The sequence below is a fragment of the Sapajus apella genome, unplaced genomic scaffold (assembly GCF_009761245.1).
Source record: "Sapajus apella isolate SASKATOON/1434 unplaced genomic scaffold, GSC_monkey_1.0 scaffold57, whole genome shotgun sequence".
NCBI lineage: Eukaryota > Metazoa > Chordata > Mammalia > Primates > Cebidae > Sapajus > Sapajus apella.
In genome coordinates this window covers 999,486-1,027,440 of record NW_022436997.1, presented here as the reverse complement: position 1 = coordinate 1,027,440, position 27,955 = coordinate 999,486, and the positions used below count along the sequence as shown (strand labels likewise).

The 27,955-nt window shown below is 42.1% G+C and overlaps 1 protein-coding gene across 1 annotated transcript in view; it reads right to left on the bottom strand.

Moving 5' to 3' along the window:
• Positions 1–6,555: 6,555 nt before the first annotated feature.
• The window catches only part of PSTPIP2 (proline-serine-threonine phosphatase interacting protein 2), a 104,088-nt gene continuing 82,688 nt past the window's right edge, over positions 6,556–27,955 (bottom strand). The window contains exons 7-15 of the mRNA XM_032245249.1: positions 23,359–23,457; positions 22,723–22,768; positions 21,688–21,767; positions 17,087–17,185; positions 15,084–15,180; positions 14,880–14,961; positions 13,709–13,743; positions 11,710–11,767; positions 6,556–8,484 (exon numbers count right to left, since the gene is read on the bottom strand). Coding sequence (XP_032101140.1) covers positions 11,718–11,767; positions 13,709–13,743; positions 14,880–14,961; positions 15,084–15,180; positions 17,087–17,185; positions 21,688–21,767; positions 22,723–22,768; positions 23,359–23,457 — 588 coding nt within the window. The 3' untranslated portion in view covers positions 6,556–8,484; positions 11,710–11,717. The remainder of the gene's footprint in view (positions 8,485–11,709; positions 11,768–13,708; positions 13,744–14,879; positions 14,962–15,083; positions 15,181–17,086; positions 17,186–21,687; positions 21,768–22,722; positions 22,769–23,358; positions 23,458–27,955) is intronic.

The window sequence follows — 27,955 nt, the reverse complement described above, 5'->3', positions numbered from 1 at the left end:
AGGTATTTCCTTGTAAGAACAGATACCACGACTTCATTTTTCCTTTAATTAATAAAATATTCCATAAACTTATTTAAACAGAGTTTTCATGGCCATTGAGTTGTTTTCAATGATTTACAATTAAAAACAGTGCTTATACATGACCACTAATATATTTTTGTGCATGTTTATTTCTACAAAATCGATTCCTAGATTTAAAATTGCTGATCAGAGAGGCATTCTCATTTTTAATTTTGATAAATATTTATCAGATTTCCCTCTAATAGGCTGTATTAATTTTCACTGTGGCTTTGAGAATTTAAAATAGTTTTTAATCTCATGATTAAAATCCTAATCAATTGAAAACAAGAACAAGGCAGCTGGGCGTTGTGGCTCACGCCTGTAATCCCAGCACTTTGGGAGGCCAAGGCAGGTGGATCACCTGAGGTCAGGAGTTTGAGACCAGCCTGACCAACATGGAGAAACCCTGTCTCTATTAAAAATACAAAAATTAGCCACTGTGGTGGTGCATGCCTGTAATCCCAGCTACTCGGGAGGCTGAGGCAGGAGAATCACTTGAACCCAGGAGGTGGAGGTTGTGGTGAGCCAAGATTGTGCCTTTGCACTCCAGCCTGGGCAACAAGAGCAGAACTCCGTCTCAAAAAAAAAAAAAAGAACAAGGCATTCATAAAAAGACTGTAAATCACATATTCTGTTATGACATTTCATAATATAATATGACTATGATTCATAAGTCACCCAGCATATGGAACAGGGTAAAAACAGGGTTCAGCGAAAGCTGCTGAACTCTAGAAGGTACGCTGGGTTGACCCTTTTTAAACCCCCTTACAAAATTCCATTTTCAAGTCTCTGTTGCCATCTGGTGGCAATGCCCAATTGGTGAAACCTCTTACATATGATTTCCGAGAAGTCATTCATGCTAAAAGTAGTTACTTTCTGTATATCATAACTGCACAAGGCATTATTTCATCATTCTTCATTACTAAATACATTTTGCAAAATTGCAAAAGAATCAGGTTACTTCTAAATTATTTCAGTTTCTTGAGACAATTAGCTCGCAGAGCAAGTAAATACCAAAAAATACGGCCTATGTTTTCCCAATAAACTCTCTTCCATAGGTGCGTTTTTTTCCATTAGCAGACTCTGCTTCCATAAGCAGCAAAGCATACAACATTTGTCCTTCTTTTCCTATTATTCCCCCTCTCATAATCTCCAAACATTAAATGAGTCATACAAGTACAGTTGACCCTTGAACAATGCAGGGGTTAGGGTCACTGATATGCCACAAACTTGAAATCTGCATATAACATTTGACTCCCCAAAAACTTTATTTTTTATTTTTTGAGTTGGAGTTTCGCTCTTATTGCCCAGGCTGGAGTGCAATGTTGTGATCTCAGCTCACTGCAACCTCTGCTTCCCAGGTTCAAGCGAGTCTCCTGCCTCAGCCTCCTAAGTAGCTGGGATTACATGCATGTGCCATCATGCCCAGCTAATTTTGTATTTTTAGTAGAGACAGGGTTTCACCATGTTGGTCAGGCTGGTCTCGGACTCCTGACCTCAGGTGATCCACCCACCTCAGCCTCCCAAAATGCTGGGATTACAGACATAAGCCACCACACCTGGCACCCCAGAACTTTGCTAATAGCCTACTGTTGGCCAGAAGTCTTATTGATAAAGTAAACAATTAACACATATCTTGTATGTTATATATATTATATATTGTATTCTTACAGTAAACTAGTAAAAATAAGTTATTAAGAAAATCATAAGCCAGGCACAGTGGCTTACACCTGTAATCCCAACACTTTGGGAGGCTGAGGTGGGTAGATAGATCACCTGAGGTCTGGAGTTCGAGACCAGCCTTGCCAATATAGCGAAACCCCATCTCTACTAAAAATACAAAAAAATTAGCTGGGCATGGTGGTGGGCACCTGTAATCCCAGCTACTAGGGAGGCTGAGGCAGGAGAATGGCTTGAACCCAGGAGGTGGAGGTTGCAGTGAGCCAAGATCGGGCCACTGTACTCCAGCCTAAGCAACAAGAGTAAAACTCCATCTCAAAGAAAAAAGAAATCATAAGATAAAATATATTTACTGTTCAGGAAGTGAAAGTAAATTATCAAAGGGTCTTCATCCTCATCATCTTCATGTCCAGTAGGGAGAGGAGGAGAAGGAAGAGGAGGGGCTGTTCTTAGGTGGCAAAGGCAGAAGATCTGTATATAAGTGGACCCACACGGTCCAAACTTGTGTTGTTCAAGGGTCAACTGTAGTTATTTGCACCCTCAGAGCACCAGACACTGCTGGTGTCCCACTCATATCCCTTGTCACTTACCATTTCTGAGTGTTCAGTCCTAAATTCCAATAACTAGCATCTCTTTGCCTCAGAGCGTCCATGTTCAGTAGGTTGAAAGTTCCAGGGAAATAGCGCACTCCCCCAAACTGAGAGCAACCCTCAGCCAATGACGGATGGGAGCTGGCATATGTGTACAGTTGTGGGTTGAATTCTGTCCCTCCCTGCAACTTCTTATGTTGAGTCTGAACCCCCAGTACCTCAGAATGTAACCCTGTTTGGAGAGAGCCTCTTTAGAGAGGTAATCAAGTTAAAATGAGGTCAGAAGGATAGGCCCTAATCCAATACCACTGTTGTCCTTAAGGAAACGAGGAATTTGGGCCACGGGCACCCTGGCTATGCCTGTAACCCCAGCACTTTGGGAGGCTGAGGCAGACAAATTACGATATCAGGAGTTCGAGACCAGCCTAGCCAACTTGGTGAAACCCCATCTCTATGAAAAGTTCAAAAATTAGCCAGGCATGGTGGTGCGTGCCTGTAATCCCAGCTACTCGGGAGGCTGAGGCAGGACAATCACTTGAACCTAGGAGGTGGAGGTCGCAGTGAGCTGAGATTTCGCCATTGCACTCCAGCCTATGTGACAAGAGCATGACTCCATCTTAATTAAAAAAAGGCCAGACGTGGTGAGTCACCTGTAATCCCAGCACTTTGGGAGGCCAAGGTGGGTGGATCACGAGGTAAGGAGTTCAAGACCAGCCTGGCCAAGATGGTGAAACTCTGTCTTTACTAAAAATACAAAAATTAGCTGGGTGTCATGACGGGTGCCTGTGATGCCAACTACTCAGGAGGCTGAGGCAAGAGAATAGCTTGAGCAGAAGTTGCAGTGAGGTTGAGGTTAAAGTGAGGGAGGCGGAGGTTGCAGTGAGCTGAGATTGTGCCACTGCACTGCAGCCTGGATGACAGAGAAAGACTCCGTCTCAGAAAAAAAAAAAAAAAGAATCCCAGCCCTTCTCATCTTGACTTGGTGGCTGGTGCTCGTTTACAAGAACAATTTAGCCTTTTAGGAAGGGCTACTATATAAATTATACACTAAATTCCTTCCGAAAGCTAGTTCGGTCTATGCCCAGGAATGAACAAGGACAGTTTAGGAGTTAGAAGCAAGAGGGGATCAGTTAGTTCTGATATCTTTCACTGTCATAATCTTCTGTTATTATTTTTGCAAAGTGATCTCAATCGGGGTGAAATAAAATGGTGATCACATCTGTGCTGCACCCTAAAAAAGAACGAGGCCATGTCCCTTCTGGGAACGTGGATGGAGCTGGAGACCATTATCCTTAGCAAACTAATGCAGGAATAGAAAACCAAAAACCACATGTTCTCACTTATAAGTGGGAGCTAAATGATGAGAGCACATGGACACAAAGAAGAGAACAACAGACACTGGGGCCTATTTAAGGGTGGAGGGTGGGAGGAGGGAGAGGATTAGAAAAGATTACTATTGGGGCCTGGCAGTGTGGCTCACACTTCTAATCCCAACATTTTGGGAGGTTGAGGGCTGGAGGATCACTTGAGCCCAGGAGTCCAAGACCAGCCTGGGTAACATGGCAAACCCTGTCTCTATAAAAAACACAGAAATTAGCCAGGAGTAGTGGCACATGCCTATAGTCCCAGCTGCTCAGGATGCTGAGGTAGGAAGATCACTTGAGTCTAGGAGGTGGAGTTTCAGTGAACCGAGATCGTGCCACTGCACCCCAGCCTGGGCAACAGAACGAGACTCTGTCTCAAAAAATAACTATTGAGTAGGTGACGAAATAATCTGTACAAGAAACTCTTGTGACACCACTTTACCAGTATTCAAATGCTTCATTCTCTTCGACCCATTCATGAGAAATAATTATTTTTCCTTTGAACTTTACAGGTCTTTGTAAATGCCTCGATTACCACAGTGCATTTCAATTATGTTCATATGTAATGCAAGCCATTAGAATGCCAAACCCTTGTGGTTCCGTCTTAATGTGATGTCATGATTAAAGAGGCACAAGCAGCCACAAAAAACTGTCCTGCAGAATCACAGTTAATGAGGCCTCACCAGTGGTGAATGTGGGTGAAACAGGTGGAAGAGCTCATGAAACATCTTTTTTATTTTATTTTGTTTTTGAGACACTTTTGCTCTTGTTGCCCAGGTTGGAATGCAATGATATGATCTTGGCTCACTGCACCCTCCACCTCCCGGGTTCAAGCGATTCTCCTCCCTCAGTCTTCTGACTAGCTGGGATTATAGGCATGAACCACCAAGCCCAGCTAATTTTGTATTTTTAGTAGAGATGGGGCTTCTCCATGTTGGTCAGGCTGGTCTGAACTCCTGACCTCAAGTGATCTGCCCGCCTTGATGTCCCAAAGTGCTGGGATTACAGGCGTGAGCCACCGCGCCCAGCCTGGCTAATTTTTTTAATTTTAGTAGAGACAGGATTTCACCATGTTGGCCAAGCTGGTCTCAAACTCCAGACCTTGGGTGACCCACCTGCTTCGGCCTCCCAAAGTGCTGTGATTACAGGCATGAGCCACCGTGCCTGGCCCTAATTGTGTGTTCTGCACTGTTTCCCAGGAGTCTTCAACAGGAGTAAGCTCCAGCTGCCTGCCATGTAGCTTGCTTGATAATGCATGCTTTTTTTGCGTTCCTTCCTTTCCCTATCTTGTATCCCCGCTTCTGGAATCACCCTCCAGAAAAAGTACTTCTACACAAATCCTTATCTCAGGGTCTGCTTCTGATGGAACCCAAATTAATATGCCAACAGTCTACAGAATAGCTCCCATTTACTGAATTTAGCACACGTACTTGTTTGACTGGCTTCACTCACTTTGCACTCATTTCTCTTTCAAGTGGTTGTTTCTCTAGCTATGTTTTCTTATGGGCCACTAATTCTTTTTTTTTTTAATTGTACTTTAGGTTCTGGGGTACACATGCAGATCATGCAGCATTGTTGCATAGATACACACATGGCAATGTGGTTTGCTGCCTCCATCCCCCCATCACCCACATCTGGCATTTCTCCCCATGTTATCCCTCCCTGACCTCCTCACCTTCCCACTGTCCCTCCCTTGACCCCCCATAACAGATCCCAGTATGTGGTGCTCCCCTCCCTGTGTCCATGTGTTCTCATTGTTCAACACCCACCTATGAGTGAGAACATGCAGTGTTTGATTTTCTGTTCTTGTGTCAGTTTGCTGAGAATGATGGTTTCCAGGTTCATCCATGTCCATACAAAGGACACGAACTCATCATTTTTTATGGCTGAATAGTATTCCATGGTGTATATGTGCCACATTTTCCTTGTCCAGTCTATCATCAGCGGTCATTTGGGTTGGTTCCAGGTCTTTGCTATTGTAAACAGTGTCACGATAAACATATGTGTGCATGTGTCTTTATAATAGAATGATTTATAATCCTTTGGGCATATATCTAGCAATGGGATTGCTGGGTCAAATGGAATTTCTATTTCTAGGTCCTTGAGGAAGCGCCACACTGTCTTCCACAATGGTTGCAGTAATTCTTTCATGGTCACTACTATGTGCCAGGTGCTGGAGAAACAGCAGGAAAAAGGATAGACAAGGGCCCAGCTACCATTGGGGTTTCCATCTAAAAAGGAAGACAGACTTTGAACAATCAATTTTTTTTTTTTTTGAGATAGAGTTTTGCTCTTGTTGCCCAGGCTGGAATGCAATGGCGCGATCTCGGCTCACTGCAACCTCCACCTCCCAGGTACAAGTGATTCTCCTGTCTCAGCCTCCAAAGTAGCTTGGATTACAGGCATGCACCACCACATCAGCTATTTTTTTTTTTTTTTTTTTTTTTTTTTTAGTAGAGACAAGTTTCACCATGTTATTCAGGCTGGTCACAAACTCCTGATCTCAGATGATCCACCTGCCTCAGCCTCCCAAAGTGCTGGGGTTACAGGTGTACACCACCACACCTAGCCTTGAACAATTAATTTCAAGGGTGAATCATAATATAACAAGGAAAGTGGAGGGGTAGGAGAGATACACTAGTTGGATCCAATCTAGTCTGAAGGCAGAGAAGGTATCTCCCAGAGGAAGTTACATTGCAGTTGGCTTCTGAAGGATTAATACAAAGTAGTTTGGCACCATCTCCATTTGGCTTCCCTGACCAGCTGTTTGTCTTTTTGAAGCCTAACAATCACAAATATGGCAAGGGGTCAAATAAAGCATGGAAGAGAGATACGGTCAACACAAAAACACAAAACAAATACCAAATTACCAAGAACCTTTATTTAACCTATCAAACTAAAAGAGCAATAAAATAAAAATATTTTTCATCCACAAAACAGTTTTACATCAACTACACTGACCAATACAGAGAAAAAGGAAATCCCTGAGGAACTACCAACAATAAATAATATGCTTAAAAATAGAATGCTCTGAGTGTGAAGGAAAATTTCCTGAGCCCTTTCAGTTTGGGGAAGTTTGGCCCTTTGCAAACTTCAGTTTCTCAAAAGGATATCCAACTGATGCAAGTTTCCTGTCATGACAAGAAGATGTCACGTTCAGCAGCACCTTACATGAAAGGTGGGGAAATAGACCGGGCATGGTGGCTCACGCCTGTAATCCCAGCACTTTGGGAGGCCAAGGAGGGTGGATCATCTGAGGTCAGGAGTTCGAGACCAACCTGACCAACATAGTGAAACCCCATCTCTACTAAAAATATAAAAACTTAGCATGGTGCAGTGGCGTGTGCCTGTAATCCCAGCTACTTGGGAGGCTGAGGCAGGAGAATCGGTTGAACCCAGGAGGTGGAGGTTGCAGTGAGCTGAGATTGTGCCATTGTACTCCAGCCTGGCCAAGAGCAAGACTCCATCTCAAAAAAAAAGAAAAGAAAAGAAAAAAGAAGAAAAGGTGTGGGAATAATCAATCTTCTTTTGATCAATTTGTCCACAGTTCTAGAAAAGCTACTGCACAGAGCAGGAGAGGAAACTATTTGCTCTCTGTAATACTGAAAAACTGATAGTGCTATTTTAACTTGCCAATAATGAAAAGGTACAATTTCTCACAGTGCACAAATGTTGGGCAAAAGGTACATGACCTCCCTGTTGTTTGTGAGTGAAAAAGGAAGACCCAAATATTTGTAAAAGTGTAATTTGGACACATTTAAAATTCTGGGGTCTAGCAAGGGAAAGATTGTCTGTGAAGACCCAAAATTGAGGATTGGTTTTGTAACTCTAAAATTATCTCGAGGAATGGAATCAAAATACTGTATTTCATTGATTCTAGTATGTACTTTTTTTCATTCTTTAGCATCTTAAATTCAAATGGGCTTGGCCATCAATGTTCTGTCACAACTTTATTGGCAACTCCTCGACCCCACCTTAGTGCAACGTAAAATAATGGCATGTTTTACAATCAGTGGCTCCTTGAATTAGATTAAATATCACACTCTGTAGTTCAGTACACACAGTGATCCACATAAAAATAAAGCTGATGTTTAAACCTGATGGTTTTCCCAGTTGAAAAAGTGCTGGCAAAAATATTTGGCATCTTCAATTTCAGCATGAGCATCACAACTTCAGGAAGGGTTAGAAGGATGGTGATGTGGATTGGGTTTGGGCTCTAGTTTTGGTTCTGTCCCTAATCAGCTGGAAAAACTCTAAGGAAATTAATTTCACACATCTAGGTTTTGTTTCCTCATCTGTAAAATGAGAAAGTGTGATCAGGTGGCTTCTAAGTCTTCCAGGCAAAAAGGAAGGTAATTTTACATCTTGCACCACTGAGGCTGTGCGTCGCTGTGGCAACCGCACAGCCAGGCTGCCCAAAGCCAAAGCAGCTACTACTGCAGTCGGTGGCTCAGAATCCTCTGCTGCCACCTCTCTCCTTAAGTGGACACTCTAAATCCAGAAGGGAATTCCATGCTTCCCATGTCAAAAAGCTAATTCATTCACAACCTGAGTGACTAACTGGGAAAGAAAGAATTCTTCAGAATGGGACAATTTGTAAACGTCAAAAAACTGCAGAACTCTACTAGCTTAAGTTGTCCTAAATGTCTACCATAAATTTAAAATATCAGAAAATTATAGTAAGGGTTCACTTCAAAGTCTTCATGACTGACATAACGTGGCTATAGATTCTGCTGCTCTGGGTGCTCTTTCCATGCCATAGAAGCACTAGCCGGAAAAAGCTCTGGTTTCTGAAAGAAAATAACAAAGAAATTTCATTTGAGTGAATGGTGCTCGTCAACACTTGCTCCTACCTTGAGAGTATATTCGACAAGAATAAGGCTGCAGGCCAAGGAAAACAAATGGGAGGAATGGGTATTCCAAGCAATGAGAAATGGATGTGATGATAACACCATTGCTTTATGGTAAATAATACATACATTTACATTTTATACATATTTTTAATTTGAAATTTTCAATCTATCTTTACCTAAACATGCTAGAATTAAAAACAGGAATAGCAGCTAAAATCAACAACTACAAAACAAATTCCTAACTCTTCCTATTTAATTTTTTTTTTTTTTTTTAGACAGAGTCTCGCTGTGTTAACTCAGGCTGGAGTGCAGTGGCACAATCTCAGCTCACTGCAGCCTCTGCCTCCCAGGTTCAAGTGATTCTCCTGCCTCAGTCTCCTGAGTAGCTGGGATTATAGGTCCCTGCCAGCAAAACTGGGAATTTTTGTATTTTTAGTAGAGACAGGTTTTCACTGTGTTGGCCAGGCTGGTCTCAAACTCCCGACCTCAGGTTATCTGCCTGCCTTGGTCTCCCAAAGCAGTAGAATTACAGGTGTGAGCCACCGTGCTGGGACCCTGTTTAAATTTCTATTCCAAAAGTTCATTCAAACTATTTTAATTGTTGTGATAAGCTGCTTAGTACGTTATTCACTACATTAGCTTCCCTCCTTTAAAATTTTCAGTATATGTTACATAATAAATATGAATGTGTTGTATACTCCCTTCTCTAAAATTTTCTGAAATTGATGTATATGTTGAACTCCAACTCATTGAATAGCCACAGACTCCAGTGAACTCCAGTGAAATGATATAACTCAAGTGCATGTGTTGACACTAGCATCTTGCATTCAAACATCACACTCTTAGACCCTGAGGAACTCGAGTTGTTGGGTCAAGTGGTACTATTAAGCTATTAGAATATATTCTTTGCCCAAACAAGTAAGGACAGAAAAGAAAGTGGTAAAAAATAAAAAGAAACACTTAGGACTGCCAATGACCTGCCCATCATCTACACAGTACTCCAGAGAACAGGTGCCACCTATGAAATCCAAGTCATTGATTTACCAGGTTTCCACTCTGCCTCTAACTAGGGCTTTGCCCCTTTCTGTGAGAAAGAGGGAGGCTTACAAAATGAAGAAAAAATGATGACGAATTGCAAAGACTATAATTTATTTGTAGATTTGTAGGTCAGAAAGTTATAGATAGTTAGAAAACAGGGTAGTTTATGTCTTCAATTTCCATATCTTTTATAGCAAAGTTACTTAAATGTATTAAGCAATTTAAGGACTTACGTTCAAATATAATAGAAACTAGCCAATTATTTCGTTTTTGTTTTTTTGAGACAGAGTCTTGCTCTGTCGCCCAAGCGGGAGTGCAGTGGTGTGATCTCAGCTCACTGCAACTTCCACCTCCCAGATTCAAGCAATTCTCCTCCCTCAGTATCCCAAGTAGCTGGGGCTATAGATGCCTGCCACCACACCTGGCTAATTTTTTGTATTTTTGTTTGTCTGTTTTAGTACAGATGGGGTTTCACCATGTTTGCTAGGCTGGTCTCAAGTGATCCACCTGCCTCAGCCTCCCAAAGTGCTGGGATTACAGGCATGAGCCACTGTTGGGTCATTAGCCGATTATTTTTATGTAATTAGGACAAGTTGGTATCTGCTCTAGATAGCTAGGTGCCTATAAGTCACAAAGTAGGTGTTTTTAGAGGACTGAAAACAAACAATGTTTGATGTGCTCACTTTGGTGGTATGAACACCATAGGAAATCACCCTGGAGCACTGTTAAAACCTGTTTAGGTTCATAAAGGACCGTATATATAACCAACACCAAACCAGGAAGGGTGAGAGAGAGGCTGTTGCCTTTCTCTGTGGACTTCTGGCATCTCACCCACCCACTGCCTGCCACTTTGTCTTCTGATACTGTTATCCAGGGCATACAACTAACAGGAAATGTGAAGATGTGTAGTTCAGATGTGTAGTTCAGTCCATGCTGAGGTCAGAAGATGTAAGCAGATCAACTGTCTAAAACAGTTTTTAGTCCAAGAAGTAACACATTTTCATTGCAGAAAAATTCGAAAACAGGGTAAACAGAAAGGAAAAAGACTACCTCTTTAGAAATATATCTCTTCAGACCTTTCTTTGCTCATGTATACCTATATAATTCTGTTACCCTGAGATAAGCCCATTGGGGTAAAAGAATGATACTTTATGAAGAGTTTCTTTTAGTATCAGTACTTTGGCTTCTGAGTTATTTCTTCACATCTGTGAAGAATTATTTTGACTTGAAGAATGTTGCAAGCCCCTGAGTGCCTAAGAAAAAGAGTCACCATGCAGTCATCTTTGCAGCCACAGTTGGCTTAGCAGTGTTCAGTTCTCTTCTAAGAATCCTCATGGTTTGCTTGTTCAGAGCGTTAATAATCTGCAGGATGATCTCTATGATGACCTCGTGTGTATAGTGAGTGTGGCATCATTTGCACTTCTTTTTATTTGATTTCCCCTCTTTTAGGTGGTGGGGAAGTAAACTAAAGTCTAAATTCCTTTAACAATGAGGATGATGTGTGTTTTGTTGGTAAGCACTGCCTTAAGCGCAGGTGTGTAATAGCTATAAAAGAGCTTAGTAAGAGCGGATAAAGAGAGCCAGGCACGGTGGCTTACGCCTGTAATCCCAGCACTTTGGGAGGCTGAGGCGGGCAGATCACTTGAGGTCAGGAGTTCAAGACCAGCCTGGCCAACATGGTGAAGCCCTGTCTCCACCAAAAATACAAAAAATATTAGCTGGGTGTGGTGGTGTGTGCCTGTAATCCTAGCTACTCAAGAGGCTGGGGTGGGAGGATCACTTGAACCCGGGAGGCGGAGATTGCAGTGAGCCGAAATCACACCACTGCACTCCAGCCTGGGTGACAGAGTGAGGCTCTGCCTCAAAATTTAAAAAAAAAAAAAAAAGTAGATAAAGAGTTACTACAGAATAATCAATGAAGGAAAAATAACCTCATTCAAATAGGTATGGAAGGGTCTGCAGTGTGGGATCCAGAGAGGCATCCTGAAGGGAAAACATGCTGGCCAGTGTGCCTGCCTATGCAAGGCTTTGCTAGTTTGTGGTGGTATTATAAAGAAGTGTCAAAGCCTTCAATAGCACTATCACCAGTCTACATGCGACTCGATTATGTCAAAAGGTTCTTACCATTGACGTTACTGATAAAGCAAACTGTAGTCATTAACCAACGCGTAATCAGGATCATCTGCAGAAGGCAGAACACAGAAAACAACAGTAACATCAATTTTTTCATAAGATCGCAGCCCTTTTCCAGTCAGGGCATTCCACTTAGAGATTCTGGTGACTACCCTTTTATAAGGAGAAAATAGATCTGCCAATAAAAACTATAAATGGTAGTCACGACTCCAAGCCAATGGACATTCTGGAAATCACTATTCTGACTTCTTTGCTCTCTTTCAGCCATGCTTAGATGTAGTGCCCACAGAAAAATCATCTTTAAAAATAGACAGAAATAGCATCCTACATTACCAAGCAATTATAGAACAAGAAGAAATAAAATACCTTAAATCTTCACATTGTTCAAAGACATAATTTCAGTCACTACATTTTTTTCCCATCACTAAATTTTTAGTGAGCTGTTAAGTGCAGCATAAGTTGTCCTCCTCCCTCATTGATATGGTTTGGCTCTGTGTCCCCACCTAAATCTCATCTTGAATTGTATCTCCATAATTCCCACCTGTTGTGGGAAGGACCTGGTGGGAGATAATTTGAATCATGGGGGCAGTTTCCCCCATACTGTTCTCATGGTAGTGAATAAATCTCACGAGATCTGATGGTTTTATCAGTGGTCTCTGCTTTTGCATGTTCTTCATTTTCTCTTGCTGCCACCGTGTAAGAAGTGCCTTTCATCTCCCGCCATGATTCTGAGGTCTTCCCAGCCATGTGGAACTGTAAGTTCAGTTAAGCCTCTTTTTCTTCCCAGTTTCGGGTATATCTTCATCAGTAGCATGAAAACAGACTCATATACTCATTCTCTTGAACATGGATAGGTGTACCTTTTCTTTACTCAAACAGTAAATATATGTTGAACACCCACTATGTACTCAGAACTGTGTTAGGTGTTGTGAGTGATACAGAAGACAAAGTGCCTGCCCTCTGGATCTTATTATTATCCAAGGCATACAACTAATGAGAACTTGTTTGGAGTGGCTGCAGGGGAATGCAGCTGCTAGTACACTTTGAAGACTGGCCCTGTCTATCAGGAATGGTGGTCCTCTTTGAGCGCATAGCTTCAGGAGGGACATACCTGGACTGGGGAAGGAGGAGAGGGACACCCACCTAGCCAACCACATCAGCTGAATCAATCCTGGCAATGGATGGGCTGACAGATGTCTCAGCCAGATTGCCCTCACATCCCACACAACTAGTAAGTGCTAAGATGTATACTCCTTCCAGAGGAGTTCAAAGAAAGAAAGAGACTACAGTGATGAGCGAAAGGTCTCATTATGGGTAGTGTACAAAACAGATAATATTAAGTGACATGTTTCTTGACATCCATGCCTTCTATAAATTGTATTTCTGTGTAATTCAAGGGTAACCATACGTCAGTTCTGCTGTTCTCACAGTTCAAGTTGAAATAATCTTTTAGGTAATATTTGCTTGCAGTAGGTTTCTTTTGGTATTTAAGTAACTGAATTATCTTGGATAAGCTATAAAATAGACCACCAATTATCATATTCCACTCCATGACTAGTAGTGTTATAGTAAGATTCTAATATAGGATCATTCTCTTGGGAATTTGATTCTATTTAATCCTTTCATCTCCTTTATTTCAAAGTTCTAGATATTTAATTAAATATATATATAAGAATTTTTTCCTTTTTTCTTTCTTTATTATTATTATTTTTTTTTTTTGAGACAGTCTCACTCTGCCACCCAGGCTGGAGTGCAGTGGTGCAATCTCGGCTCACTGCAACCTCTGCCTCCCAGGTTCAAACAATTCCCGTGCCTTAGCCTCCTGAGTAGCTGGGAATACAGGCCCAAGCCACCACACCTGGCTAATTTTTGTATTTTAGTGGAGATGGGGTTTCACCATGTTGGCCAGGCTGGTCTTGAACTCCTGACTTCAAGTGATCTACGTGCCTTGCAATATAAGAATTTCAAAAGACCTTTATTAGTGGCATACCTGGTGAGCTTTTAGGAATTGGGAGGGGTCCTCTCCTGTAAGAAATCAAAAGCAAAGTCTTTTAGATAAGTTCTTGTTTTTTTTTTATAATTTTTTACTTCTTGCTACAAGCCTATCGTTCTCTAATCAGAACTGGTTTCTGCACTGGTGGGTCAAGAAGCTCACCTGAAGCAAATGATCGGTAGCACTGACCTATGGAAATCTAAGTTGCAGATACTGTATTATGCCACAAGGCAGGATGTGTAGTGATTAGGAGCACAGAGCCTTATCCCCACAACCTGAACTGGCAGGATTAAAATCTCAGCTGTGTGGGAAAGACTTCCTGATTGCCTTGAGCATCCACATCCTCAAAACTAAAATAGGAAGTATAAGCAGCTCCTACCTTGTTGTAGGAGCTGTTTATACTTCCTATTTTAGTTTTGAGGATGGATTAAGTCAGTTAATTCACACTAACTGTTTTGAACTGTGCCTGGCATGCTTAAATGTTGATAATGATCATGCAGTCCTTCCCAGGCACTCCCTGTCTTTAATAAAATTGGACTGAAAATTCAAAAGCTTAGACTGTAAGCTGACTATGTCAAACAAAAGTGTCTCTTCCTGCAGGATCCTTTCCATGAATGGCAACAAACTTTTTAAGTAAAGAGCTGAGCAGTAAATGATTTAGACTTCGCTGGCCACATACCGTCTCTCTTGCAACTCTACTCAACTCTAGTGGCAAAGCAGCCACAGACAAAACCTCAGTGAGTGAAGGTGCCTGTGTGCCCATAAAACTTCAGTGAGGAACACTGACATTTGAATTTCAAATAATTCTCACATGTCACAAAATAGTATCCTCTTGACTTTCTTCCAGCCATTTAAAAATGTCAAGACTATTCTTAACTCCCAGGGGCCATAGTTTGCTGACTCCTGCTTTCTACAGGCTGTAAGAAAAGTAAAGGATTCATACATGAATAATAATGATCAAGTTCAAGCATGATATACTCTTCCCTGAATTATGACTATTAAAATTCACTTAATATTTGTCCTAAAAATGCTATTTCCAAAAAGCAAGCAGCCTCATTAAGCATATGCAGTAGTAGATATGCTCCAGTTCTAATAAGTCTTAGAACATTCATGATAACAATGTTTGCTAAAAGTATTTTTCTTCATGTGAAAGGCAGCTGGTTATTACCTTGCCAAGTTAGGCCCTGTAGCCTTTCCTGGTGGGGCTGCATTCCTCTGGGGTGAGTAGAAATTCTCATACATGATGGGTGCTAGGAGAGTCACCAAGAAACAGGACATGAAGAGGCAGGCGTCTTTTGTCCTTAATGACATCTAACAAGAAAGACTAATAGAATTGTGTAAATAACACTCCCCACCCCACCGCCCCATTCACCTGGTGGAATCTGTCCAGTTTTGCGTTGATTCACAAAGTATTCAATGTCCTTCTGAATGCTGCACATTTCTAAACTCTTTCGGACTTTTTCGTACATCTAATAAAAAGAAGGTCAATTAATAGGTAGAGGTATGTTGAAGATAATTGTGATACAGCTCCTTAAAAACGTGGGTTTGAGGTCGGGTGCAGTGGCTCACACCTATAATCCCAGCACTCTGGGGGGCTGAGGTGGGCGGTTCACAAGGTCAGGAGTTTGAGACCAGCTTGGCCAACATATTGAAACCCCGTCTCTACTAAAATACAAAACATTAGCTAGGAGTGGTGGCGGGTGCCTGTAATCCCAGCTACTCAGGAGGCTGAGGCAGGAGAAATTGCTTGAACCTGGGAGGCAGAGGTTGCAATGAGCGGAGATAGTACCATTGCACTACAGCCCAGGAGACAGTGTGAGACTCTATCTCAAAAACAAACAAACAAACAAAAAAGCATGGGTTTGATAAAGAGCTGACTCTTCCAAATTTTCTTGTGAAAGAAAAAGCACATTCCAAAGTCCCAGATTCATATTAGAGCTTTTTCTCTGATGCATATCTGCTATCAATTTCTTAAAGATGACAGAAAAGGTATTTTTGTGGCAGGACAAAAACCTTGGCTGAATTTTGTTGTTGTTGTTGAGACAGAGTCTCACTATGTCACCTGGACTGGAGTGCAGTGGTGTGATCTTGGCTCACTGCACCCTCTGCCTCCCAGGTTCAAGTGAGTCTCCTATCTCAACCCCTTGAGTAGCTGGGATTACAGGCAAGTGCCACCATGCCCGACTAATTTTTGTATTTTCAGTAGAGACAGGATTTCATGCTGTTGGCCAGGCTGGTCTTGAACTCTTGACCTCAGGTGATTTGCCCACCTCGGCCTTCCAAAGTGTTGAGATTACAAGCCTGAGCCACCATGCCCCGCCTTGGCTGAAATTTTTTTAAAATACTGATGGAACGAAAAACTAGATATCAACTTCTATGGCACAAGACCAATTCCACACACATATGCAAAGACAATTGCTTAAAGAGTTTTTCATTCAATCCTATTGGTTTTCTGGGTGTTTGGTTGTTCTTCTAAAGTGAATGTCTCATCTGAGAGCAGCTACTCCTTAGCAAAGAAGGTTGTGATAACTTGATTTGATGCCTCTGAGACCTGGGGATCCCATTACCATTGCTGTGTACAGGTTAAGCCTGGATAATGGACCAGGGAATGCTGTTGAGGTAAGTCTGAGCCCTGGAACAATCATTAGTCTGGGCAAGGGTCAATCTCCTAGTACTTGGTGCTGTCCTGGAGTGACCCCATTCCAAAATGAAGCTGTGTCTGGGTTGCACATACATGTTGTAACATCTGTCTTTCATACATGACACTCTATTTGGGTTCTACCTGTTCTCCTGCCCTAACTCTGAATTTTCTTTTGTGCCCTAACTCTGAATTAATTTTTCTTTCTTTCTTTCTTTCTTTTTTTTTTTTTTTTTTTTTGTCTTGCTCTGTCACCCAGGCTGGAGTGCAATGGTGCAATCTCAGCTCACTGTAGCCTCCGCCTCCTGGGTTCAAACAATTCTACCACCTCAGCCTACCATGTGGCTGGGATTACAGGGGTGCGCTACCATACCCTGCTAATTTTTGCATTTTTAGCAGAGACGGGGTTTCACCATGTTGGCCATGCTGGTCTCGAACTCCTGACCTGAGGTGATCCACCCACCTCAGCCTCCCAAAGTTCTGAGATTACAGAAGTGAGTCACCACTCCCAGCCGTGAATCTCTTAATGAGAAAATCATGGTAGCAAATAAGCCAGGAGTCAGGTTGATTACATGTTATCTGGACCCTTCTATCAACTCACTGTATGGCCTTAGGCAAGTCACCTTACCTTACCGGGAACGAAGTAGGGGTGGTGAACCAATCAACATCTACAGTTCCTTCTACTCTAAAGTATCCAATATGCACAGGACAATCCTCAGTGGATGCCTCTGACTTACTTCATCACTGGTGACACATTGTTGCGACAGCTGATTCACATGTAACCACAATGCATTCCGGAAGAAGTTTATTCGTTCACATTCTTGAGCCTCAAACACCTATAGAAAAATAGCTACATGTACATAGATAGGCAAGGAAAGGGGCTGTTCATTTAGGCTGCCTGTGATTTAAGAAACAGTGTCAACCTTCAGTTATCTGTAAACTTATCGTCCAATTTAGAAGACTTCTCCCCTACCATTGAGGATGATCATAAACTCACACCACAAAGAATCCAAACAAGTCCTAGTATCATAGTAATACACACAGGCTTGGAAATTGTTTTGATGGTAAAAAATAATGATGATCCCAGATACCAATGTTCTAATTGAGTTCTTACTGGCATTTCCATCTATCTAACATCATGTCTACCTGAGCAGCCTGCCAGAGCCTCAGATTCAAAATGCTGCCCCTTCCACCCTGGGATGAATGCTTTTGACTGGCAACATGGTCATATCTGTTGATGCTGGTTGATGAGTACATAGGAAGCTGGGCACTTGTCTTCTATCTTTGTGTATGTTTAATGGTTTTTCCTTAATAAAAAGGTTAAAATAAAAATCATTGCCTGAGATATAGTTTTTTGGATATAAACAAATATCACCTTTAGAAAAATTAAGTTATTCTACAAAGCACATAGTATTATATTCAACAGTGGGTATATCAACAGCGACATATCAGTGTATTTTAAAAATCTTGAATACCATAGCTATTTTTAACAATGAATGAATTTTATATACCACAGCCTCTTCCACTCTATGATGAGAAAAGTGTGGGGACAAGCATGGCTATAAGTAGTTCTCATACTTGAATTCACATCAGAATCACTTGGAAGGTTTATTAGCATGGAGATTGCTGGGCTCTACCCCCACAGTTTCTGACTCAATTTTATATACCATACTATAGATTTTATTCAAAACCATAAAATTTTGAATGCCTTTTAAAGTTTGCTACATTTTAAAACTTGTTATAAAACTTCAAACATATACAAGAATAGAGAGCTACAGACAGTATGATGAATTTCTATGTGCTCATCACCAGCTTAAACATTCATCAGCTCACAACCAATTCTGTTTTATCTATATCTCTACCATCCAATCCTATTCTCTGGAGTATTTTGAAGTAAATGCATTATTTCACTTCCAAATTTTTCATATCTACATAACATAGTATAATAATTTAATAGTATTACATTCTTTTCATTATGGAATATTTCATATAGAATCAGAGAGCAGTACAGTAAATACCTACATTCCAACTACCTAGCTTTGTGAAAAACTTTGGCCACATTTGTTTCAGATTCTGTAAAAGCCCCTGTGTGAGTTACCCAGTTTCTATCACCTTCCTCCTTCCCCAGATAGCCATTATTCTGAATTGTATCATCCCTATGCAGTTTTTTTGGTGAGGAAGGGGTTGTTTCATTGTTTTGTTTTGAGGCAGGGTCTCACTTTGTCACCCAGGCTGGAGCGCTCGAGGTGTACTCATGGTTCACTGTAGCCTCAAACTCGCAGGCTCAAGCAACTGTCCCACCTCAGGCTCCCAAGTAGCCTCTGCCACTATGCCCAGCTAATTTTTGTATTTCTTTGTAGAGACAAGATTTTGCTGTGTTGCCCAGGCTGGTCTCGAACTCCTGAGCTCAAGCAATGCGCCCGCATAGCCTCCAAAAGGGCTGGGATTACAGGTATCAGCCACCCCACCCAGACTTTATGCAGGTTTTTACACTATATATGTATCCATAAGACATATATGATATTGCTTTACATGTTTTTAAAATCTTATTTTAAAATGGCCTCATTCCAGGCTTTCCCCTAAGAGTGTGGAGTTAAAGAGGTAAAACAGAAAACAGTGTTTTAAAAGAAGCATAATGACCCACAGTATCAGATAACAAAGACAGGTCAAATAAGATTAGAAACTGCAGGCCGGGCACGGTGGCTCAAGCCTGTAATCCCAGCACTTTGGGAGGCCGAGGCGGGTGGATCACGAGGTCGAGAGAATGAGACCATCCTGGCCAACATGGTGAAACCCCGTCTCTACTAAAAATACAAAAATTCAGCTGGGCATGGTGGTGTGTGCCTGTAATCCCAGCTACTCAGGAGGCTGAGGCAGGAGAATTGCCTGAACCCAGGAGGCGGAGGTTGCAGTGAGCCGAGATCGCGCCATTGCACTCCAGCCTGGGTAACAAGAGCGAAACTCCGTCTCGAGAAGAAAAAAAAAAAAAAAAAAAACTGCAAAGCCCCACTGGCCATTGTATCAAGGGATTGCTGGTGCCCTCCAAGAGGGCAGCTGCAGGGAAGCAAATCCCAGATGCCACAGGCTGGGGCAGACAGGATAAAATGGACTTGGAGACAACTCCTTCAAAAAGCATGGCTGTGAAGAAGGGTGGAGTTAGTAGGGGTCATAGGTAGAAAGCAAGAACTGCTGGTTTTGTTTTGCTTTTTTTTTTTGAGACGGAGTCTCACTCTGTTGCCCAGGCTAGAGTGCAGTGGCACAATCTCCACTCACTGCAAACTCTACCTCCCAGGTTCAAGTGATTCTCCCATCTCAGCCTCCCAAGTAGCTGAGATTACAGGTGCCACCATCACGCCTGACTAATTTTTATATTTTTAATAGAGACAGGGTTTCACTATGTTGGCCAGGCTGGTCTTGAATTCCTGACCTCAGGTGATCTACCTACCTTGGCCTCCCAAAGTGCTGGGATTACAGGCATGAGCCACCGTGCCCAGCCGAACTGGTGAGTTTTTAAGCTAGGAGAGAGCTGAGTCTGTGCACAAGAAAACAGAAATTCACAAGTTCTGTATGCCCAAGAAGGTGGGGAAAGGCTAGCTGGATGAGAAAGACCTTAAATGAGGAATAGCCCCTTTTCCATGCTAACAGGGAAAAAGCAGGCGTATCTGTCAATGATTTTCATACCTGAATTCGCATCAGAATCACTTGGAAGGCTTATAAACACGGAGATTGCTGGTCTCTACCCCCAGAGTTTCTGATTCAGTAGCTCTGGGGTTGGTCTGAGAACCTGCATTTCTTTTTTTTTTTTTTTTTTTTTTGAGACAGAGTGTCGCTCCTGTTGCCCAGGCTGGAGTGCAATGGCGCGATCTTGGCTCACCGCAACCTCCGCCTCCTGGGTTCAGGCAATTCTCCTGCCTCAGCCTCCTGAGTAGCTGGGATTACAAGCACGCGCCACCATGCCCAGCTAATGTTTTGTATTTTTAGTAGAGACAGGGTTTCACCATGTTGACCAGGATGGTCTCGATCTCTTGACCTCGTGATCCACCTGCCTCAGCCTCCCAAAGTGCTGGGATTACAGGCGTGAGCCACCGCGCCCGGCTAGAACCTGCATTTCTAACAAGTTCCCAGGTGATGCTGATGTTACCAGTCATAGGACCTCACTTTGAGAACCACTGGAAGAAAATGTGTAGGCAGGGTGACAAAAACTTAAGTTTCTTTAAAAAGCTTCCAAGTTATGTTTTTTTTTATTTTCTCTTGGAAATTGTGGGGTCATTTGCGGCAAATGCAGGGGAGCAGTGGTAAAATTGAAGGTATGAGGATAGTTAAAAAATAAAACCTCCAGCCAGGCACGGTGGCTCGTGCCTCTAATCCCAACAACTCAGGAGGCTGAGGTGGAAGGATTGCTTGAGACCAGCCTGGGCAACATAGCAAGACCCCGTCTCTTTAAAAAATAAAATAAATAATAAATAATTAATGAGGTATGGTGGTACATACCTGTAGTCCCATCTACTTCATTTAAGCTCAGCAGTTTAAGGCTGCAGTGAGCTCTGATCATGCCACTGCACTCCAGCCTGGGTGACAGAGTGTGACCCAGACTAAAATAAAAACTAAACAAACCAGCCTCCAAAGCCTGCTCACTTGCTGTCAGCATTCCCTTTAGAACCTGTTGAGTACAGGCCAGGCTATCCAAAGGTAATTACTTAATCAACCATTCACTGATTCAGCTATTCTATGCCTGTGCTAACCCAACATTAGACTAAAGCTTTGAAGAGTTGGACAGCATGGCCAGGATGGAAACAAGGCAGACGTGGTTTGGGAAAAACTATTCCAGTTCCTTCCATTCTTCACTTAAATTTCTTTCTTTTTTTTTTTTTTTTTTTTTTTTGTCTGGAGTGCAATGGCACAATTTCGGCTCACTGCAACTTCCCCCTCCTGGGTTCAAGAAATTCTCCTGCCTCAGACTCTCGAGTAGCTGGGATTACAGGTGTGTGCCACCATGCTGGGCTAATTTTTGTATTTTTAGTAGAGATGAGGTTTCACCATGTTGGTCAGGCTGGTCTTAAACCCCTGACCTCAGGTAATCCACCCGCCCTGGCCTCCCAAAGTGCTGGGATTACAGGCATGAGCCACCAGGTCCAGCCAAATTTTTGCTTTCTAATTTGCCCTCAAGCTCTGTAACTCTCTGAGAATTGGGACAGATCATTTCTACAAAAGTAGACTCTCCAGGTTCTGGGCAGACAGCTCGCCCCCCCGCCACCTGCTCCCTACCCTCCCATCCCCTACCCCCCATCCTCCTCACTCCCATCCCCCCACAGCAGCTTCTGGGTTACCCTACACATACCTCGCAGGCCTTGATGTGCTCACTCTGCCACTCTTCTCGGACCTTATCCAGGGTGCTGACATGCAGCAGGTATGCTTTGTCTGCAACAGAAGGGAGAGACCTGGGTCAGAAACTAGACAGGAAGGTGGCTCCCAAATACATCCACAGGCCCATCTGAGATGGCAACAGAAACTCATTCGAGTAGTGCTGAGCTCACAAGGCCCCCAGGACTCAGAGCATTGGGAGTTATTGCATCTCTCACCCTCATCACATTTTGTGAAGCAGACGAAGGAGGGTATCACTTTCTTTTTAAACACGGGACCAAACATCGAAAAAGAAATGTTCTAAGGAAGGAGAAGTGAAAGCTGGTAAGAAACCTCAGCCAGAGTTTTCTTTGTCTCATTCCACCTCAGCATTTCCCATCACTTTGCATTTTCAGAATTGTCTGATGACGGATGCAGAGAAGAGAACTACTCTGAGCCCTCAAGGGGCACAAAGTCACTTTAGTTTCTAATTTAGATACTAAGATCTTATGTAACCACAGTGATGAGGGATATTTCCTGTAGGATATTCTGAGAATTAAAAGCTTTTGCAAATGCCTGGTTTGGGTCTTAGATTTCAGTGATAATAAGGCCTTGAAGCTTGGCTGTTTCACAATAGATAAGGGCCACCAGGGCTGAAATGGGCTTTTACATAGATGCCCCAGTATATCAGAGGAAGCACCTGATTACAAAGCCGCTATCACGTGACTCCACCACCACCACTCATTCCCATGTAAGGCAGCAAGATCTAACCAGACAGCGGCTGCCTCATAGCTTCCTCCCACCTACTGGGATTCTAATACACCCTCCCTTCCTCTCTCCTCTTCTTTCCTTTCCTCCCTTCCTTTCTCTCTCCCTTCTTTCCTCCCTTTCTCCGCCTGATATCTCCTAATCCTGCTGTATATCCCTATATGCTCTGTTTAAGGTATATAAAACTCCCCTTCTCAGGGGCACATTTACGATAACGTAAACCCCACCAGCAACCCTCCCCCCTTCGTAGGAACTACCTCCTCACCTGAGTCCTCAACTGCAGTCTTTGAAGTTGCCAGTTTCACAAAAAGCTGTGAAAACAAACAAATAAAAAAAGAGCAAGTGTTGAGAATGTTAGGTAAAGCTTCCATAGGCAAAAGAGATTGAAAAGCAGTAACTATGGAGAGACCAGGTCTAGTACAAGTCCTATGTACAGTTCCCTCGTGAGCAAATCATTCAGCGTGCCCTGCAATCTTACCTATCTTGGAAAATATCCATAAAGCATCTTGCCTAGTGTCTTCCTAAAGACACACACCACCCTCTGGTTGCAGAAATCTTACATCTAGATTTTACAAAGTTAAATTTGTAATCCACCCAAGAAAAAGGCAGCCTGACTACAAAGAATACATGAGCTGAGTCTTTTAAGAAAAATGAAAATAACGGTGAAACTCCTCCAACCTCTTATCACCCCACCCCCTCCCTCACGACCATGGTTCTATCACTCTTGCCCCAACCCCCAAAAATGTGGCAGTGGTTTTTCAGGTTCAGAAGACCCCAAAACGTGAAGGAAGATACTCCTGGGGTTTAGGGTACAGGTTCATTTCTTATGAAGATTCATAATTGGCTCTAGCCTGATACAGGTAAATCTCGCATTTTTCAGATTGTCAGCCCTCCCAGGTACCTTTTCCTGTTGCTTCTGGTTTACCAGGTTGGCACTCCGGTTGACGGCCTGTTCTGCCTCATCTTTGTCCCGGCATTTCTGCTCATAATTCTTCTTTGCCTTTGCCATTATGAACAAAGAGGACCAAAACAAATGAGCTGAATGTAACTTTGAAATGCAGCCCCTTTGGTGCAGGAAGTCCAGCACGAACAGGGCCCTCTGATTAGCACCCTGACTGTCACTAAGCCATGGGCTCCCACAGGGCAAATGCTCTTTCTTATCAATCTTTGAAAGCTCACCCTCTCTCTCTAGCCCTTTTTCAAATTATGTAATAGTGGCAACCTGATCAAGGAAGTAATAACTCCTATTTGGCAACACAAAATACATGAGCTCTAAAAATGAACTGATACAAAAGATGGAATTTGAAACAGACAAAATTAAGGCAAGGCACCATGGCTCATGCCGATAATTCCAAGTTTCAGAGGCTGAAGTGGGTAGATTGCTTGAATCCAGGAGTTCAAGACCAGCCTGGGCAATGTGGTGAAACCCCATCCCTACAAAAAATACAAAACTTAGCTAGGCATGGTGGCACACACCTGTGGTCTCAGCTACTTGGGAGGCTGAGCTAGGAGGGTCGCCTGTGCCCAGGAGTTCAAGGCTGCAGTAAGCTATGATCATGCCACTGTACTCCAGCCTGGGTGAAAGAGTGAGACTCTATCTCAAAATAACACCAACAACAAAAATTAAAATATTTATGTACCTCTAAAATGTGTGGTCTAAAATTTATGAGATACTCATAATCCTCAGAATGTATGCACAATCATTTGGTTATTTGGTACCAACTCACTCTAATTCTAACGAAGCCTCAATATTCTGATGTGCCTCAACACAGCATGTGAACAGCAGGCAGGGCACCAATGCCATCATTTATTTTGCTTAAAGATATCCGTGTCCCTTATCAATTGATTGACTGATTGATTGATTGAGACAGAGTCTAGCTCTATCACCCAAACTGGAGTGCAGTGTCACGATCTCAGCTCACTGCAGCCTCTGACTCCAGGGTTCCGTTGATTCTCCTATCTCAGCCTCACTAGTAGCTGAGATTACAGGCTAGCACCATCATGCCCAGCTAATTTTTGTATTTTTAGTAGAGACAGGGTTTCATTATGTTGGCCAGTCTGTTCTCGAACTCCTGACCTCAGGTGATCTCCCCGCCTTGGCCTCCCAAAGTGCTGGGATTACAAACGTGAACCACCATGCCCAGCCAGTTTTCCTTTTTTATTTAAAGAATTTTGTTTTATGTAGTTTAAAGGTAGCCATGGTCTATCCTGTGCTACCATTACCACCAGTATTATGGAAACAGTTCACAAACTATAATCATTAGTGAATCATAAAAATAATTTTCTGTTTCAACTATGAAAGCAAAGACTTTTTTCAACAGTAAAGCTGCTTTCTCTTAATTCCAGGAAGTGGGGAGAAAACCAACAAAGCTGTGACTCAAACAGTTAGCTAATAAATAAAAATGATGACAAAGAATGCTTGACTAAGAATGAGAATACTCCTGCCTGGTTCTGGTTTCTCTGAGGATGTCTGCAAACCAGAGATTAAGCACTGAAGGGAGAGGGCCTGGGTTGGAATCCCAGCCCCACCATGGTTCACGTGTTTTTGCACAAATGAGTTAGCCTCTCTGTGCCTCAGTTTCCTCAGCTGTAAAGTGAGGATTCTATATATAATTTTATATATGCATATATTTATTCTTAAATATATATTTAAAAAGTAGATATAGCTAGTACACATCTATAAACAAAATCGTGTTTATAAATGAAATTCAAACCCACAAAGCCAATAAAATTCAGGAGTTCAAGACCTAGGAGTTCATATGTATATTATTATTAATTTAAAAAGAAAAAAGATTCCTCTGCGGAGATGGTTTGATCTCATCAAATATTTCATGTGCTTCTCCACATTTCTCAGCATCCTATGCAATTCGGTTAAGGTTAACCTTTCAGCAAACAAGCTAACAATTCTCTTCCCATGCTCTACAGACATAGAAATATAAGTTCATATTTTTTCATAATTGCAAGAACCTAAGATATTCATGCAACAATATTTATGTAACAATTCTTTTTATGCAACAATATGTTGGAGACATTTCTCTGTATCAAGCATGATTCCTGCAGCTCAATAATTTTAATGGTTTTCAACACAAACACACATATTTGTTTTATATATGTATATATGGCATAATTTTCTTAACCGATCCTCTATTTGTGAACATTTATCTTATTTCTCTTTTTCTGTACTTAGAAGCACTGAATTTTTTTATTTTTTTTTTTGATGGAGTCTTGCTCTGTCACCAGACTGGAGTTCAGTTGCACAATCTCAACTCACTGCAACCTCCCCGTCCTGGGTTCAAGCGATTCTCCACCTCAGCCTCCCAAGTAGCTAGGACTACAGGCGCCCGCCACCACACCTGGCTAATTGTTTTGTATTTTAGTAGAGACAAGGTTTCAACATATTGGCCAGAATGGTCTCGATCTCCTGACCTCATGATCCACCCATCTCAGCCTCCCAAAGTGCTGGGATTACAGACGTGAGCCACTGCACCCGGCCTCATTTTTTTATAACATAAAAATATTCTGATTTTCTTTTGAGTAGTGCAAATTTATCTATACAGGACATATTCCTACAAGTGTAGTTGTCTGGCAAAAGAGTATAAATACATCAGACTTCCCTCCGAAATGGTTGCACCAATTTATACTCCTACCAAGAGTGTATGAGAATATCTGTGTTTTCCTCACACTGTCACCAACACCAAGCTTAGTCGGTATTTTTAATCTTTTCTAACTCTGAAGTGAAAATGTTAGCATATCATTATTTTATTTGCATGTCTTTCAGGGGTATATCCTTTCTACTTCATGTCTTTTACCTACTTTTCCATTGGAGCATTCCTTATTTTTGGTTTGTAAGAGCTCAGTATATCAGGAATACCAACCAGCTATAAGTTATATAATACACTTACAAAGATTTTTCCCAATTTGTCATCTATCATGGAACTATGTATAAGGTAATAATATTTTTCTTTCACTATAAAGAAGTCTTATATTTTAATGTTGTCAAAGTTATCAATTTTTCTCTATCCTCCTCTATTTTTTAATGTAGCCGTTTTTCTCTGTTGCAAAGTCTTCAAAATTGTCTTTATAAAGGTTACATAATTTATTTATCCTTCTGCAAGTATTGGTTATGAAACAATTTATAATTTTCATTATTATAAGTAGGGCACATGTTCATGCTTTGTGTTTCTTGATTTTGGATGATTCCTGAAGATAGAGTCAGATTCTTGGCATAAGACTGATGAGCTATGATCACATTTATGACTCCACAAAATACTGCAAAAATACCTTTTTAAAAAATTCTGGGGCCAGACGAGGTGGCTTAAGCCTGTAATTCCAGCACCTTGGGAGGCAGATGGATCACCTGAGGTCGGAGTTCAAGACCAGGCTGACCGACATGGAGAAACCTCGTCTCTACTGAAAATACAAAATTAGCCAAGTGTGGTGGCGCATGCCTCCGATCTCAGCTACTTGGGAGGCTGAGGCAAGAGAATTGCCTGAACCTGGAAAGCAGAGGTTGTGGTGAGCCAGCTTCCTACCATTGCACTTCAGCCTGGGCAATAAGAGTAAAACTCCATCTCATTAAAAAAAAAAAAAAAAAGATTCTGAAAGGTGGAGAGAAGAGGACACACTGGCTAGTGAACTTGGACTCAAAGAGCAACCTGACAAGGAGTTCCCCGGGTTTTCTTTTTGCCTCATTTATCACAGACTGAGTGCCAAAGAAGCAGGCATCCTGGAAATACCAATGGTCATAGACAAAAAAAGAAAAAAAAAAAGCCTCAAGAAAAACCTGTTTTCTCTAACCAAAAGACTAGTAAAGGGGCAGCCTGGCAGGAGAGAAACTTTAGAAAATAACCATTCTACTGCAGCCAAACACCGCATAAAAAAACTGGGGCCCCCACCTCTACATATCATCAAAGGCCAAGTGGAAAGTGTAAACTCTCACACCGCATAAAAAAACTGGGGCCCCCACCTCTACACATCATCAAAGGCCAAGTGGAAAGTGTAAACTCTCACCACACCAGGCTGTAGAGAGCACCCAACTCCCCTGCCAAGATGGCATCAGAGAACAAATAGGGAACCAGGACTTTCCCTCCCACCAGGAGATAACAAAGCCTCCTCTACACAGTGTCAGTGGGAATTATGTGGGGAACCCTGACTTCCACCTGTACCAGGAAATAATGATATACACCCTCTCCTTGCTGTGGTCGTGTCCAAGGAGGTCTAATGAAGAGTGAGAACTTTAACCACTTTCCAGTACTGACCGGGTCACACACACTCTGTGGTGTCAGTGGAGACCAAGAGCAGGGAACCTGGACTTTCACACTCACATGGCAGTAATGGGATGATGCCTCATTTTCCCCTGCTGGAGTGGTGTCCAGAGGAAGCTAACTAAAACAGAAGACTTAAATAAAATCCAGAGTCTTGTGACACAATACCAAAAATTCCCCCAAAATCAATCAAATATCACTCTTCATACCAGAAAGCTAAGAAACTGCATGAAA